The sequence below is a fragment of the Eptesicus fuscus genome, chromosome 12 (assembly GCF_027574615.1).
Source record: "Eptesicus fuscus isolate TK198812 chromosome 12, DD_ASM_mEF_20220401, whole genome shotgun sequence".
Taxonomy (NCBI): Eukaryota; Metazoa; Chordata; class Mammalia; order Chiroptera; family Vespertilionidae; genus Eptesicus; species Eptesicus fuscus.
In genome coordinates this window covers 1,448,876-1,465,341 of record NC_072484.1, presented here as the reverse complement: position 1 = coordinate 1,465,341, position 16,466 = coordinate 1,448,876, and the positions used below count along the sequence as shown (strand labels likewise).

The 16,466-nt window shown below is 57.4% G+C and overlaps 1 protein-coding gene across 1 annotated transcript; it reads left to right on the top strand.

Annotated features, from left to right (window-relative positions):
• The first annotated feature begins 13 nt into the window (after positions 1 to 13).
• On the top strand, positions 14 to 15,933 carry SS18L1 (SS18L1 subunit of BAF chromatin remodeling complex). Its single transcript, XM_054724234.1, has 11 exons — positions 14 to 334; positions 7,342 to 7,418; positions 8,138 to 8,222; positions 8,470 to 8,614; positions 9,015 to 9,212; positions 10,640 to 10,801; positions 11,195 to 11,299; positions 12,072 to 12,164; positions 12,952 to 13,071; positions 15,232 to 15,359; positions 15,907 to 15,933. Exons 1-11 carry the CDS (start codon positions 266 to 268, stop codon positions 15,931 to 15,933), a joined length of 1,209 nt encoding a protein of 402 aa, XP_054580209.1. The 5' UTR covers positions 14 to 265.
• Positions 15,934 to 16,466: the final 533 nt, after the last annotated feature.

The following is a 16,466-nucleotide window of genomic DNA, read 5'->3' as shown; positions in this document are numbered from 1 at the left end:
GCGGGGCGGCGGCGGGCCGGGCGCGGAGCGGGGGGCGGTCCCCAGGAGGCGACGCGCGGGGCTGGGCCTTGGGGACTGGCGGTGCGCGTGGTGGCGCGGCGGCGGGCCCGGAGACAGCGCGGCGACAGCGGCGGGGCGGACGAGCCCACGTCGGGCTCCCCCGCGCCCCCAACCCCCAGCGACTGCAGAGAATGAACACCTTGGGCTGCCGAGCGCAGCGGGAGAAGAAGCCCCGATGATCTGGTGTTGAGCTCGCGCCGCGACCATGTCGGTGGCCTTCGCGTCCGCCCGGCCGAGAGGCAAAGGGGAGGTCACGCAGCAAACTATCCAGAAGGTAGGCGGGGTCCCGCGGGCCGAGGGCGGTGCGGAGTGCGGGCGTGCGCGCGCGGGGCCGGGGCGCGGGCTGCCGGCGGGCGCGGGGCGCGAACAAAGCCGGGGCGCAGCCGATGGCCGTCACCCCGCCGGGCCCCACGAGACCCCCGCCACCAGCCTGCGCCAAGGGGCGGGGGCTGCGGGTAGGGGTGCTGGACGACGGGGCCGCGCGACCTGGGGATGGTGTCCGAAGGGTCGTGTCCGCGGGCCAAGCCGGGCGCAGTGCGGACCCGCCGCCTTTGGGTACCCTGCGCCGCGGATAGGGGCGTAGGGCGGCTGGGCCGGCGCCCTCGAAATGGTGTTCGCGGGATGGTGTCTGCGGGTTGGGGGTCGTGGGCTCAGCCGGGAATAGCCGGGCCACACCAAGCGCAGAGGGGTTTCCGTCTGACTGGCTAAGGCTGTGGCGCAACCCCGCGGGCGGCCCCTGGCCCCAGGGTCCAGCTTGGCGAGTGGAGGGGGCCCAACAGCTGGCCACACTCACCCCTCAGTAAGGTGCTGGCACGTCCCGAGTTTGCGATGCCCTTCCCGTTCAGGCTCATCCGCGGCCCTTTGAGGAGTGCTGGACGCCTCGAGGTCGACCTGCTGGCCAAGCTTTGCTGCCTTTAAGCGCGTGTCAAGTTGTTTTCAGCCTGACCCCGGGGCCAGCACCCTCACCTAACAGAAACCTCACGGATTCGCTTTGTGATCTTCTAGAGATAACGTTTACATGGAGTTGGGGCACCTTTAACAAAACCCTTAAATTTGGAAGTTAGATTTAGTATTTTCTGCTGTTTCGCCAACGTTTTTGGTAGATTTGCTTATTTCTTTCTAAGCTTGGAATTCATGGGGTGAACAGCAGTATTCCTTGGTTCCCAGGAGCCTTTGCTTTCCCTGAGGGGATTCACCCCAGTGCCCTGCCCCTCTTCTTGATGATGCAGGATCTGTGAACCTTGTCTGCTGGGCTGGTTTTGACACATGAGTCTCAGTAAACTCTAACCAGGAAAGAAGCTAGTTGAGAAGCAGCAAAAACACAGACTTTAAAATCTGGCATTTTTTGTTTGTTTATTACGTACTTATGTGGTGCTTACTGATACCAGGCACTGCTCTAAGGCTTTGCAGATATTAACTTATTTAATTCCTTGTAGTAGTTACTAACATTCTCATTTTATAGATATGGAAACTGAGGCAGAGAGAAGCTAAGTGCCTGATGGTTAGTGATGGATCCAGGAGTTGAACCCAGACAGGCTCCAGGATTTGCTCCAACCATGACACCTGATGTGGGAACACTTGGTGCAGCGTCGAGTGCTTGCTCAGAGACACACTTCGGCAATCGCTAGGGCCTCCGGGCATCTGGCTCTTGGACGTTAAGTGTGATGAGCAGAGTCGCTGTTCCTGAAGCCAGCTTTCGCCTTCAACATTCATCCAGTTATTTGCACCTTGCACTCTCTTCTTAGTAAAGCTCCCCACATTTTCCAGGCAAAGCACTGCTCCCGAACATCAGATCAGAAAGAAGGGAACTGCTGCTCATTGGAAATGGGTCTTCAGTTTAAATTGTCATCTGATTTGACCTGATTGAGCCAGCGATGTGTATACTCACCTTGGTGTTTTGACAGTGAATTTATGTTCCCAGGAGTCTTTTCCTTGCAGTTTGAGAAGGCCATGAGAGGTGTGTGACTCACACTCACAGGAGCTGTGTCCTCAGCGTGTGCTCATGCTCAGAGCATTGAGAAAAGCCAGGGTTTTTCAGAAGCTGCTTGGTAGTGAGGGAGCAGGAAGTATACAGCTTGTTCTTAGAGCGTATTTGCATAGGATTCTGCCAGGCAAACTCCTACTCAACCTTCAAGGCCCTACTCAAATGTCCCCTCCCTCATGCTCCTTTGACAGTCATGTGCTGAGTTTTGACACATTGCTTGGGCTTCCACGTTTGCATGTCACTGACTTATTTGCCAAGTCCCAACCTGTCAGTGCCCAGTACATACTAGAGTGTCCGTGACACTGGGTATGTCAGTGGAAGTGTTTGGGATAGGTAGATGTATTTGTTTCTTTTGGTTGCCGTGACCGGTTACCACAGACTGGGTGGTTTAAAACCGGAAACGTTTTCTCAGTTCTGGAGGCTGGAAGTCGGGGTTGGTTCCTGTTGGGGGCTCTGGGGGAGGATCGGTCCCATGCTTTCCTCTGAGCTTCTGATGGTTCCTGGCAGTCCTCCGTGCTCCATGGTGTGTGGATGTGTCACCCCGTCTCTGTCTTTGTCTCCTGTGGCCTCTTCTCTGTATGTCTAAGAGTCCAAATTCCCCTCTTCCCCTAAGGACACTTGTCATGGGATTGAGGACCCACCTTAATCTGGACTGACCTCATTTATCTGAACTTCACTGTGTTTGCAAAGACCCTGTTTCCAAATAAAGTCACATTTACAGGTACCAGGGGTTAGGATCAAACCTATTTTGAGGGTCACAATTCAACCCAGTACAGAGGCTGTATGGAGGAGGGGTTCCAGACAGAAGAACCGAGGAGCAGAAGTGGAAGGTCTGGAACAGGGGTCCTCAAACTTTTTAAACAGGGGGTCAGCTCACTGTCCCTCAGACCGTTGGAGGGCCGGACTATACTTAAAAAAAAAAACTATGAACAAATTCCTATGCACACTGCTAAGTCGGCTGCTAAGCAGGACAGGCAGCGGCGGCAAAAACACCCGCTGGGCCGGATAAATGTCCTCGGCGGGCCGCATGTGGCCCGCGGGCCGCAGTTTGAGGACCCCTGGTCTGGAAGATCCAGGGAGTTGCAGGTGGTCCTGCCCATGGTCTGCGGGGAGCAGGCATGAGATGCCAATTAGAGGGGCAGGCAGTGCCCGCTGACCTGGGGAGCCAGGGTGGGGTTAGGGTGGAGTAGCCGGTGGTGACCAAAGACAGTTTTGGTGCAGGGTGAGATGCAGGCGGAACTGCGCTTTGGTGAGAAGCACAGGGACCCTGAGGTGGAGGTGGGCGGTGTCCCGGCAAAGCCTGTGGCCTGCGGTCCAGGACCTGCCCTACACGGCTCTCCACTGGTTTGGGACCAGGGAGCCCCTGCTGTCCAGTGCTGTGCTCCCGACACCACTAGCCATCTCCCTGGACTGCGAGGCTGGGTTTGGGCTCCTTGGAGGGGCCCCTGGGCACTAGGCCTTGGCTGGCATGCAGGTGCCTCCTTGCTCCTTAGCACAGGTAGTTGCTTAATAAATTTAAATTTCACCCAGCCGGCGTAGGTCAGTGGTTGAGCGTTGACCTATGAACCAGGAGGTCCGGGTTCGATTCCCGGTCACTGCACATGCCCAGATTGTGGCTCGATCTCCAGTGGGGTGGGTGTGCAGGAGGCAGCTGATCAATGATTGTCTCTCATCATTGATGTTTCTATCTCTCTCCCTCTCCCTTCTCTCTGAAATCAGTCTATCAGTAAATTTAAGTTTCATTGTTACAGTTTGTATTGGGGCTCTTGATTGGTTTTCTCTGCAGTCTTGTCCTTCGTGCCAGCACCTTGAGTAGGGGAGACAGTTCCATGGGGACAGGACGGAGCTGATAGGCAGGTGGGCATCTGGGTGTTTGCCGTGTGGGTCAGGAATAGGAAAGTGAGACCAGCGAGGGCAGGTGCCATGCCCAAGATCTGAGAGCCAGGCAGACGTCAAAACCAGGCCAGCCCTGCTCTGTTGTCCGTGTCGGGGTGGGGGTAGGGGTGAGGGGCGGGCTCCCTGGGCTCTGTCAGATGTGGAACTTGTTGCCTTCCAGAATGTGGGCTAATTCGGTAAGGAAGGTACCTTGGCTGTTTTCAAAAATTAGAGTGTCCCCGTGGCTGCTAATGGCTTGGGGACTCCGAGCCTCCCTTCACTTGGCTAATTGATCATTTTAGGCAGTTGTCACTGAAAGTGCTTTCTCCCCAGGGGTGGGAGGGGGCACTGTCCCCTCACTCCAGGCCTTGGGCCCGCGCTAGGGAGGGTGGGGATGGACCCCCTTAGCTGGGTAGTGGCCTAGCGAGAGCCAGGGTCTCCCTCCTCACTTCTTGTTTCCAGGTTAGATTCTGTGCTGATCAGTATCACGCCCACACGAGAAGAGTCACGGTGCTGCGGTGTGTTGCTAGTAAAAATCCGGAGTGATCCGCCTTTTGCTGCCTTTCCACTTCCCAGCAACACCCTCTTGCCCTTCTCATCACTAAACCAAGTGACGCTTTTTAGATGTTCTTGGTTGTCTCCAGCTGCTGTAGACGGGGCACTTAAACAGCAGACGTTTCTTTCTCGGTTCCCATGGCTGGGAGCCCGAGGTTGCGGTGCCTGAGGTTTGATTCTTGGTGGCGCCTTCTCCCACTGTCCTCACATGGTGCACAGAGCTCAGGAGGCTGTGCTGTCCTGGCCTCTGTATCTCTGTCTTTCCTCCCAGGCTCTCATTTCCCTGGAGACACCTTCCCCCCTCCCTCCCAAACCCTCCCTTCCCCATTTCCTGCAGGTGAGCCGTGGGGAAGGGCCAGGGACCTCAGCCTCCTCCAGCCTGGTGCGTCCCCAGGGTGGGCTCCCCGGGTGGCGCAGTGTCACTTGCAGCACCCTGGGGTCTGCTGATCCAGTTATCACTTGTCCCTTTGCTTCTCGAATCCTGCTGATGGCTCAGCTGTCTCAGCCCTGTCCCCTCGTCCCTGAGTGTTTGCCTTCCTGTCCCTGACTCACCGGGGCGGGGTGGGTTGTGGCGCAGCAGTCACTCACTTGGCTCTTTCACCAACATGTTCTGGACTTTTTTCCTGAGCGTTTTTGTTTGCTTGTTTGTTAACCCTCATCCAAGGATATTTTTCCATTGATTTTTTTTTTTTAAGAGAGAGAGTAGAAGGGAGAGGGAAAGACAGAGAGAAACATCGATGTGAGAGAAACACATCGATTGGTTGCCTCCTGCATGCACCCGGGCCAGGCCCGGGCCAGGGAGGAGCCTGCCCAGACCTTTTGGTCTGCCGGTCGATGCTCTAGCCACTGAGCCAAACCGGCTAGGGCTTCCTGAGTGTTTTTAACTTAGCTGAGACAATATTCTGTGTCCTACTTCTTCCTTTGTTTCTCTCTCTCTCTGTCTCTTAGTATTTTGTAACACTTTCTCATGCTGACAGATTTTGTAACATTTTTTCAAGCTGATAAATTTTATAACATTTTCTCATGCCCTTAAAGACTACAAAAAACGTTTATAATGCTGCTTAACGCCGTACACGGTTCTTCCATAACTGCAGGCCTCCCAGCATCGCCCTTTTAGCTCCCCCCACACCCGAAGTGAACATGGGTGCAGAAAATGTTTCAGTCCTTAACGCACAGTGTGGTCCTTGGGAGGGAATTCTTGCCTGGAGGCTGGAGCCTTCCAGGGAAAGGAAGCTCTGTTCGTTGTTTTCCTTTGTTAACTGATCTGGAGAAAAGAGTCATAATGTATGAATGACCCGAATGCCCTTTCCTGGTGTGTTTGAGCACCCTTTACCCTTCTGTCCCCAGGTGAGCGTGGCAGGCAGTTCTGGGCTCACAGCGCCCCCTGGTGGCTCCCCGTGTTGGCAGGCTGCTGGGTCAACGTGGGAATTGCTGTACTTGGGGCACCTCCACCGTGGGGACAGAGTGGGAAAGCCAGGGGAGGAGGAAGTTGTAATGTCAATAAAAATCAGCCTGGCTGGCGTGGCTCAGCGGTTGAGCATCGATCTATGAATCGGGAGGCTGTGGTTTCATTCCAGGTCAGGGCATATGCCCAGGTTGCATGTCCAGTGGGGGGCGTGCTGGAGGCAGTTAATCAATGATTCTCATCATTGATGTTTCTATCTCCTTTCCTTTCTGAAATCAATAAAAATGTATTTCTTAAAAAAATTAAAGTAAGAGGAACCAGCCCTGAGGACTTGGAGGCTGAGGGGCAGAGGGGGCAGCTGACCGTGGCCCTGCAACGCGGTGGGGCCTGGCCTCTGTCTCTTCTCCAGGGGCAGTTTGGGCCCCAGGCTCCACAGGAGTAGGATCCACTATCAGAGACCAGTTAGGTGGCCATGTGGCACAGTGAGGGAGTGGCGCTGGGATCCTGTGCTGAGGCGCCAGCACAGTGGCAGGTAGGTGGGCCCCTCTGCCCCCTCGCCGCAGGGCCTTCCCCGCTCAGGGCCCAGCAGAGCTGAGCCTGTCTGGAGGAACCACTGGGGCCAGATGACTGGGCACAACCTGGTGGGAACAAAAGGCTTTTCCTCTGGCGATGGTCTCTGGACAAAGGCCTTTCTATTGGAAGTGGCTTGCTGTGGGCTCTTATGCTGTTCCCTCCCAAGCAGGGAGATTCCTACATGGAGAGCCGTGACTGAGCCGCATGCTTCTCCATCTCTTCACACCCAGGCAGAGAATGGTGCCGCTGGGTCTGCCCCTGGCTGTCCTATGTGCTCACCAGACATTGCACCTGCCAGTACCTGCCACACGGCCCTCCCATCCTCCCGTTAGGCCGTCCTCCCTCTCCCGCTCCTTCCATCACCTCCTCCTGGGTCTCGCAGCTGCGGTCCCCCCAGTGGCCGTCCTGAAGAGGTGGCTCTTGTAGGTCTTTGTGATGCTCTGCGGGGATACAAGCCGCCTCCCCTGGGAGGGACGGCTGTGTGGCTGGCATTTGTGGACCTCACACCCTCCAGACAGGTCTTAGGGTCCCCAATCCCTGTTGTAGGTTTTTAACACCCCCTAGCTGGACAAATGCACCTGCTCTGGGGCCCTAGATGGGGGAGGAGGAGCATCCCGGGACTGTGGGATCCCATCTGCAGGTGATGAGAGAACGTGGGACCTGCCCCTGGGGACCTGCCCCTGGGGAGGGGGCGCTGTGTGCTTAGCATGGGGCTGTGGAAAGGGCTCGGCCTTGCTGGCTGAGTAATACAAATGAGTGGCAATGGGTACATAGAATGCTGACAGCAGGTATTGTCACATCGAGTCAGCAGCTGAGCCCACACCCCCTAACCTCCAGCAGGCACTGTAGATGCACCCACGTCCTGCGCTCACGTCTGCTTCTCCCTCAGATGCTGGATGAGAACCACCACCTGATACAGTGCATCCTGGACCATCAGAGCAAGGGCAAGACGGCCGAGTGTGCCCAGTGAGTGACCCCTCCCGCAGCTCAGCTGTCAGGTGGTACAGACTCTGCCCAGCGCTGCAAAGGCCTCCTTTGGGGGTGTTGAGTGGCCTGGGCGTATTGGGCTTTGGAGGTCACTTAAACCACTGAGCGTCACCCCTGGAGGGTGACCGCATTGCCCCCCAGGTTGCTCCCCAGAGAGGTGTGGGGCGTTTGAAGGGAAATGGAAGTGTGGGAGGAGAGAGGGCCGCTGGGGAGGCCCCAGCCGCACGCTGTTGGCACCTCTGTGAGCAGTTGGAGGACACACCTGGGGACAGTGGGCTCCATCCAGGTAAGATCTCCAGGGCTGGACACAGAGTAGGTGCACACGCTGGGCATCAGAGCCACCTGGAGGGAGACGTGTGTGAGTGGCCGTCACACCCCCTGGGCATTCCTCCCAGCACCTCTTCAGGGGGCATGGAGGATCGGTTAGCTAGGGGCATCTGCAGAGGGCTTGTCCGCACCCCCTCTCTGAAGAAGCCGGGTGGCACGTCCCCCTTGGCCACCACCTTGAGTTTGTTGTTGGACGGGCACCCACTCCCCACCTGGCCCGTCTGGGACTGCAGGGCACTCTGCTGCTTGCTCAGTCCCCAGGTGTCCTGTGGAGTCAGTGTCCCCGGGGCGGGATGCAGGGCAAGCTGTCCTGGGTGAACTTTGGGTTGGTCTGCGGGCTCCCCTGCTTACTACACGCCCCTCGCCTGCAGGTACCAGCAGATTCTGCACCGGAACCTGGTCTACCTGGCCACGATTGCAGACTCCAACCAGAACATGCAGTCCCTGCTGCCCGCCGTGAGTGCCAAGGGGGTGGGGGCGGCTCCCACCCTGCCTGGCACAGTCAGGCACTGCCTCAGACCGCCAGCGAGGGAGCAGAGGTCTGAGGTCTTACCTGGCATAGCCAAGGTCACCAACAGGGGGTGAGAAGGGGCAGGCCCTCCCATTATGAGGGAAGTCAGCTGGACAAGTCCCTGCAGTGACTGCTGGTTGGTGGTCGTTATCTGAACTGACCCTCCTCCCCATAACCTCCTGTTGCCCACAGCCGCCCACCCAGAACATGAACCTGGGCCCCGGAGCGCTGTCCCAGAGCGGCGGCAGCCAGGGCCTGCATTCCCAGGGCAGCCTCAGTGACGCCATCAGCACTGGCCTGCCCCCCGCCTCCCTCATGCAGGGCCAGATCGGCAATGGTGAGCACCCTGGTTTGGGGTTTGGGGTTGTGGTTGGTTCTGGCAACAGTGTCACCAATGCAGGCTCCCAGGTAGCCACACGGGACAGAGCGAAGGTTCTGGCTGCGGGCCAGCTGCAGTGCCAGGTGCAGGGGCCAGGGGTGACACCTCATTCCAATTCTCCTGCTGAATTTGCACCTCAGGTTAGGGCCACTTCGACTCACAGCATAGGTCCCGTGGGACTGTCTGACGAGAATGGACGTGCTCCTGTCTGCAGCAGAGCTGTTGCTGGCCACTGGGGCCTGTCAGAGACGGCACAGCACATCTACCTGAGGAACTGGGGTGTCGGGCAGAGAGCCCGGCCTGCCGTCAGAGGTGGCTTTAGATGGGTTGAAGGCGTCCTCACCCATCTCTCCTGCAGGTCCGAACCATGTGACCCTGCAGCAGACAGCACAGAGCACGCTGCCCACAACCTCCATGAGCATGTCCGGCAGTGGCCACGGCTCGGGGCCCGGCTACAGCCACTCAGGACCCTCCTCGCAGAGCGTGCCCCTGCAGGGCCAAGGTGCCATCAGCAACTACGTGTCACGGGCCAACATCAACATGCAGTCCAACCCAGGTAACGCCCCGCCCGGGCCCAGCCCACGTGCACACCTGTCCTTGGGTCCCTCCAAAGTGTACAGGTCACACATAGGCTGCCCTGCTAGGCACGGGCTGGTGCTGAGGAGGAGAGGGGTCCTGAGGGCTGTCCCCCCGGAGCTCCCCAGGGTCAGGGGTTGGTGAATACAAGTCAGGCAGTGCCCAGCTTTAGGGGACCGAGTCTGCTCCCCACAGCACCCAGGAAGGCTCTGCAGAGGGTGCCTGGGTTCTGCTGAGAAGACAGGACTGGGGTCACTTGGGTGGGGAGAAGGCATAGTCAGGCAGAGAACTACAAGGGCGAAGGGGTGGCCAGGGGCCCTGGGCGCTCTTCCTAGCAGGGCCCCCAGGCTGGGCTGTCCACCATGGTGGCCTCAGGGTGCTGAGTACTCAGGGAGCATCAGGTGCAAACTGAAGTGTCCCGTGAGTATCAGACACCAGGTTTCAGAGCTCAGTCCAGAAAAGAGGGTGTGAGGCGTATTCAATGTATTAGTAGTAATTACATACTGGACATGATCGTATTTTGGATCTATTAAGTCAGATAAAGCCTATTACTAAGACATATTTCATCTGTGTTTTTTCACTCTTTTGTTTGCTAATCCTCACACAAGAATATTTTTCCATTGATTTTTAGAGAGAGTGGAAGGGAGGTGGGCAGCAGTGTGGAAGACACATTGATTGGTTGCCTCCACATGGGCCCCTGACCCGGGCTGGGGATCAAACCTGCAACCCAGGGACATGCCCTTGACCGGGAATTGAACCTGTGACCCTTTGGTCCACTGGCCAGTGCTCTAACAAGTGAGCAACACCAGTTAGTTAGGGCTGTTTTAACTGTTTTTGTTTGAATCCTCACCTGAGGATATTTTTCCATTGATTTTTAGAGAGTCGAAGAGAGAGGGAAAGACAGAGAGACATCTGTGTGAGAGAAACACATAGATTGGTTGCCTCCCACATGCACCCCGACCAGGGCCTGGGCCGGGGAGGAGCCAGCAACCGAAGTTCGTGCCCTCAACCAGAATCGAACCCAGGACCCTTCAGGCTGCAGGCCAACGCTCTGTCCACTGAGCCACACCAGCTGGAGCTCTTTTCACTCCTGACATGGCTCACATCCGTGGTGCTGGGCGTTGCTGAGGGAGAGCTCTGAGCAGGGTGACTGAGTGACAGGCAGGTGGCGGGGGTGTCCGGATGGCCTGGGAGCCTGTGGCGTCTTCTGAATGTCACCATGGTGAGAGTTGGTGCCGAGGTTCGCTGGTAGGCAGTGTGACGGGGAAGGGAGGAGACCATCTCTAGGGGACCCCAGGGGCACAGGGAAGGCTTGCCTGGGAGAAGAGCGCCTTCGGGCCTGAGCGAGGGGGTGAGGTGCTGCCCTGGGAACTTCTCGGGGTTATTCGGGTCTGTCGTGTCGCCCAGTGTCCATGATGCATCAGCAGGCTGCCTCGTCCCACTACAACTCGGCGCAGGGCGGGAGCCAGCACTACCAGGGCCAGCCCATCGCCATGATGGGCCAGAGCGGGCAGGGGAGCAGCATGATGGGGCAGCGGCCCATGGCACCTTACCGGCCCTCCCAGCAAGGTACCACCATGCGCGCACAGTCCATGTGCTCCCTTCCAGGGCTGGGAGGACGGGTGTGTGTGTGTGTGTGTGTGCACACGTTTTTTGGTATTGCACAAGGAGGATGCCGTGAGTTGGAGCCTAGCGGGGCCACGAAACATTGGAGTTTGAAAGCTGTGTCTTCCCAGGGGTGGACGAGGCTGGAGCGCTCAGTGGGGTCACAGGTGGCCGCGTGGCTGCAGAGGGGGTGGGCAGCTGTGTCTAAGCGACAGTCCGGGGTGTAGAGGGCTACGTGTGGGGCAGTGCCGTGGTATCCCCGGCGGTGGTGTCGGGGGGCATCTCGATTTGTGGCCCGTCGAGGAGGTGTTCGTGGGGCAGAGGCCCCAAGTTCACTCACAGCCCGCCTGCCCGCAGGCTCGTCCCAGCAGTACCTGGGCCAGGAGGAGTACTACGGGAGCGAGCAGTACGGCCACGGCCAGGCGGCCTCGGAGCCGCTCAGCCAGCAGTACTACGCTGACGGTGAGTCCCCGAATGCCCCTGCCCACACCCACCCTTCACGCCCGCCCACCCAGCATCCCGGTCCCTGGGCCTGAGTGACTGGCACCTGTCACAGCCACTCGTCCCACTACAACTCGTCTGTCTTCCCCAGCGGCGGTGAAGCGGGGCCAGCTGTGGGACACTGAGCAGGTAGCTGTGGCTACTTTAGGGGAGGGATGCAGCGGCCTGTGAAACGCCTCCAGGAAGGTGATGGCCGGCCACTGCTCGTGTCTGTGACACTCAGCTCCCAGCTGGTCAGTCGTATTCCCGCCGAGGATTTCCTCTTCATTGTCCCCTCTCAATAGTCCCGGGTTTGGCAGGTGGCATTTACGGGTCGGAGGGGATGGCTGGGCAGGACTCCCAGACAGCAAGCCGGCAGGATCGGGTTGGGGTAGCCGAGACTAGCACGGGGCTAACCAGGCCCGCCACATAGCATGAAGGTCTCTGCGGGGCACAGCACCCCAGATGGGATCCCCATGGCAGACCGCAGATCTGGTGCCAACGGCCACGGTGCCTGCCGCGTGTCAAGACGGAATGTAGTCAGTCCTCGGGGCACCTGAGGGCCGTGTGGCCATCTGCGTTTTACTTACAGGGACCATTGGTGGGCTCCGTCATGGGCGCCATCTGTGGGGAACTGATCGTGCCCGGCTCTGGCCGCTACCCCACCCCATGGCACTGCCCGCCCGACTCGGGCTGCCCCGCCCCTGGGTCTGGTGGTTAGGTCCCTGACTGCCAGCCGTCGGTCTGCTTGCAGGGCACAGCGATTATGCCTATCAGCAGACGTCCTACTCGGAGCAGAGCTACGACCGGTCCTTCGAGGAGTCCACGCAGCACTACTACGAGGGTGGTAAGCACAGCGCCACATGGGAGGGTGGTGTGCCCCCACTGAGATGCTGGTTTGCAGGCACCCGGCATGCTCAGGGCAGGGCCAGAGCTCTGTGGGGCCGCATCGACTTCTGGAAGTGGGAGGGCAGGCGGGGTCCTGCTCGCCTAGTGTGGTCATGAAGCAGGAGGGCTGGCCACAGGGGGCAGGGAACCAGACTCTGCTCTGTGACAGGCCTTGTGCAGAGCAGCCCCCAAATGCCGAATTTGCCAAGAGACCGAAGAAGAAGGCAGACGAGGCCCGCTGTGGGTAGTGGGTTCCACAGGGTTCTACATGCGGGAGCAGGTCCTGGGTGGCTGCAGGGCATTCGGATCTCCGCACCCTTCACCCCAGACCACCCACTCTGTGCCCCTAGGGATGGAACCACAGGTCAGGAAAGCAGTGTGGAGGGCAGGGAACCAGGGTGATCCAAGAGGTAGACGGCTAGGGGATCTGCAGCCCGAGTGTAGCGCCTGCCCGTCCCTGCTGCAGACACCCGCTGCCTGCAGGCCGCCAGTGTGACTCTCCAGACGTGGATTTGGGAGGAAACACGTGCACTTGGTTCTCGGGTGGGTGCCAGCCGCCCAGCCCCCTGGAGGAAAGGTCCAGCCGCCGCCCTCACTCCCGAGAGAGGAGCAGCAGTGAACTCCCAGCTGGTGTGGCCTCAGCATCAAGTGCCAGGCTTCCTGCTCTGAAGTCAGAGTGGGAAAGTAAGGCTCCTGAGAGCCCCTGACAAGCAGCAGAAGTCACCTGCGTCTCCTCCACTCTGCAGGGAACTCGCAGTACAGCCAGCAGCAGGCGGGGTACCAGCAGGGCACAGCCCAGCAGCAGGCGGGGTACCAGCAGCAGTACCCCAATCAGCAGAGCTACCCGGGCCAGCAGCCAGGCTACGGTAAGAGGGCGCTGCCCGGCCCGCGCCCCTGCACTTGGACGGGGTGGTTTAGGCTGTGTTGTGGGAAAGCTGTGAGGAGGGGAGAGTCCTGTTGTGCGACTGTCACACTAAGAGGCCAATGTCGGTCCGTCGTCGCGGTCCAGACCCACAGGGATTCAGGCCTCACTGGTTTCCCGGAATGTCCTTTTCTAACCGGGACCCTCTGGGCCCACAGTCTCCCTGCTCCTTACACTCCTCTGGGCTCCAACAGTCGCTCCGACTTTCTCTTTGTTGTTTTTTTAAGTCCTCACCCGTGGATATGTTTTTTTGATTTTAGAGAGAAGAAGGGAGAGAGAGAAACATTGATATGAGAGAGAAACATCAATTGATTGCCTCCTACACTCGCCCTGACCGGTAATTGAACCCAAAACCTAGGTGTGTGCCCTGACCGGAACCCACCCGCAACCTGTCCTTGGTGTGCGGAACGATGCTCCGGCCAGCTGGGCCCAGCCGGCTCTCCTCTTTCCTGCCTGGCAGCTGGGAGGCGGGCCAGGCAGGGACTGTGTAGTTTGTCCCTCAGGTTGGGTTTGTCTGACGTTTTTCTCAGGACGAGACTGGCCTGTGGGCTTTGGAAAGACCACGGAGGTGAGGTGCCCTTGTCACCTCCTGTCAGCGTGACGCCTCCGATGCTGATCTCGGTCACTGGGGTCAGGGGGCATCTGTCCAGTTACAGCTGTTCCCTCCACGTTCTGTAATATTTGGGAGTGAGTCCCCGAGTGCAGCTCACACTTAGGGGGCTCCACATGGATTATTTGGCATCCTGTCGGGAAGGTCTGTCTCCTCCACTGAGCCATTAATCACCATTTATACAAAGACGACTTCGTGATCAGGCCCCAGGGCACTTTATTTTTAGTTAATACAGAAATGTCACGAAAATCAGTCACATGGAGAAAATGCAAAAAAATGAATTTATAAATATAAAGAATTCTATGTAGCACATTTTCAGACTACAGTGAAGTAACACTAAAACTATAACAAGGCCTGGCTGGCATGGCTCAGTTGAGCGTCGATCCAGGAGCCAAGAGGTCACTGGTTCGATTCCCTGTCAGGGCACATGCCTGTGTTCTGGACTTGATCCCCAGTGCAGGAGGCAGCTGATCGATGACACTCATCATTGATGTTTCTCTCTCTCTCCCTCTCCCTTCCTCTCTGAAATTAATTTTTTTTAAAAGTAGTCACACACACACACACATATAGTAAGAATGGAACTAAATAGTAAACAACAATGTAGAATGTTAAAAATTCTCTTAAGTTACACCCAGCGGTCAGGGAAGAAATGTTATACAAAAATTACAGAATATTTTACAATGAAAACAAAGAAAGAATTTCATAATATATGAAATGCTGCCATGTAAATGCCTGTGAGAGAGAGAGAGAAATATAACAAACTAAATCTCTAAATCCCTTTAAAGGGAAAGCAACCCCCAAAATATAGAAATAGAAAAGCCAGATAAAAATCAGCAAAACAGCCCTGACCGGTTTGGCTCAGTGGATAGAGCGTCGGCCTGCAGACTCAAGGGTCCCAGGTTCGATTCCGGTCAAGGGCATGTACCTTGGTTGCGTGCACATCCCCAGTAGGGGGTGTGCAGGAGGCAGCTGATCGATATTTCTCTCTCATCGATGTTTCTAACTCTCCCTCTCCCTTCCTCTCTGTAAAAAATCAATAAAATATATTTTTTAAAAAATCAAAACAGAAAGAAGTCATTATTTGTATTAGGTGACGTGGATATTGATCACACGTTGGGCTGTAATTCCGTGCTTTTTTATTTTGTTGTTCACGTCATCCCAGCGCTGGCTGCTGTACCTGTCCTTTGTTTTCTGAGCACTTGCTTATTTCTGGGCCCACAATGCTGTCCTCCCGCAGCCTTTCTGAACTCTCCCAGAGCTTAGTGTCCACTGTCTTTTGCATGGGAGCTCACTGGTTGCTGTGAACTCATGTGGGCCACAGGGACCACCGTGACGTGAAGCTCTTGGGGCAGCAGGCGATGTACTGGGCAGCAGCTCGGCCAGCTGAGCGCGCCCGCTACACAGACTTGCCCAGGAGGCCTGGGTCTGCTGTCTGGAGCCTTCCAGGGGACTGGGCGTGGTGGGGTGGCCTCACCACAGCTGGTGTGTTCCCAGGGCCGGCCCAGGGAGCCCCCTCACAGTATTCCAGCTACCAGCAAGGACAAGGCCAACAGTACGGGAGCTATAGGACGTCGCAGACTGGCCCGTCCGCACAGCAGCAGCGGCCGTACGGCTACGAGCAGGCAAGCTTTCTGGATGTTTCCCCACATGTAGGTCTGCATGTCTGTCAAAACATAACAGGTTCTTCTGAGGTCACGAATAATGAGGTGAACCAGCTGTCTTCCAAGGCCTCTTGCAGGGTGTTATTCTCTGACCCTGTAAGGTTTTAGAAATTACCTGGACATGCACTCACCCTGGTCAGACAGCTGGTTTTGTGCATGCTCAACTCAGAGTCTGGCGTTCTCTCCTGCCGCGGAGGCCACGTGTGCCCTCTGCGTGCTGGAGACACGGCAACTAGACACAGGTGGCCACACTTTTAGAGCTTGGGTCTCGTCCCACAGAGCTGGCTGCTTGGGGGCCAGGAAGGAGCCGGGCAGACCGTGCTAGGAAGAGGACCTAGGGGGGCCAAGGGCTGGCTCAGACCACCATAGGGGCCTCTGTGCTGGGAAAGCCGGTCACTGCCCTGTCCGCTTGTTTGCCTGTTACACCTCCTTCCTTGTCTCGTCCTGCACGTTGGCGGGGCGGGGCCGTCTGCGTGTGTTGGGAGTAATCTCTCCTGGTCTCTTACAGGGCCAGTACGGGAATTACCAGCAGTAAGGGACAGCGTTCTTGGTGGAGCCTTGCAGTGGTGTGTCCATTCGGCGTGGACGGACCTGTGGCGGTTCTGACAAACTGTGGCCCGTCGGTTCCCCTTTGCCCCACACGTGTCGCATGTGAAGTGTGCACATTTCATGCTGGGTATGACGCCAAGTGTGCCAGAGGCTTGGGACTGCGCGCTGATGGTGTGACGTACCTGGTGCTGAGTATAGTATCATGACCACATGGTGAATGGAGACGTTGATGTTTCTAGCTAGCTTTAGGGTCCTCTTGCCATCCGAGTATTCTGTGCCCAGCGATGGAAGTCTATAAGATGCCATAGTCAGTGTATCGTATAAACAGATCTTAGGTCCGGCTCTCCTCACGCAGGGTAACATGGGTTGTAAACCTGTCTCACTGGCGACCCCGCAGCTGGGCATGCTCACACAGCCCTGGGTGCAGCCTCTTCCCGGGCCTCAGTGGGGAGGGAGGGGCTTTGTCTGTGTTTTGGGTCTGTTTCTTTTAAAGGCTGCATGTGTTTCATGTGGAGAGGC

Coding starts and splice junctions, on each gene's coding strand:
- SS18L1 (XM_054724234.1), top strand. CDS start 266: ATGTCGGTGGCCTTCGCGTCCGCCCGGCCGAGAGGCAAAGGGGAGGTC. Junction 8,615..9,014: donor GCAGGGCCAGATCGGCAATG/GTGAGCACCCTG, acceptor TCTCTCCTGCAG/GTCCGAACCATGTGACCCTG. Junction 12,165..12,951: donor GCAGCACTACTACGAGGGTG/GTAAGCACAGCG, acceptor TCCACTCTGCAG/GGAACTCGCAGTACAGCCAG.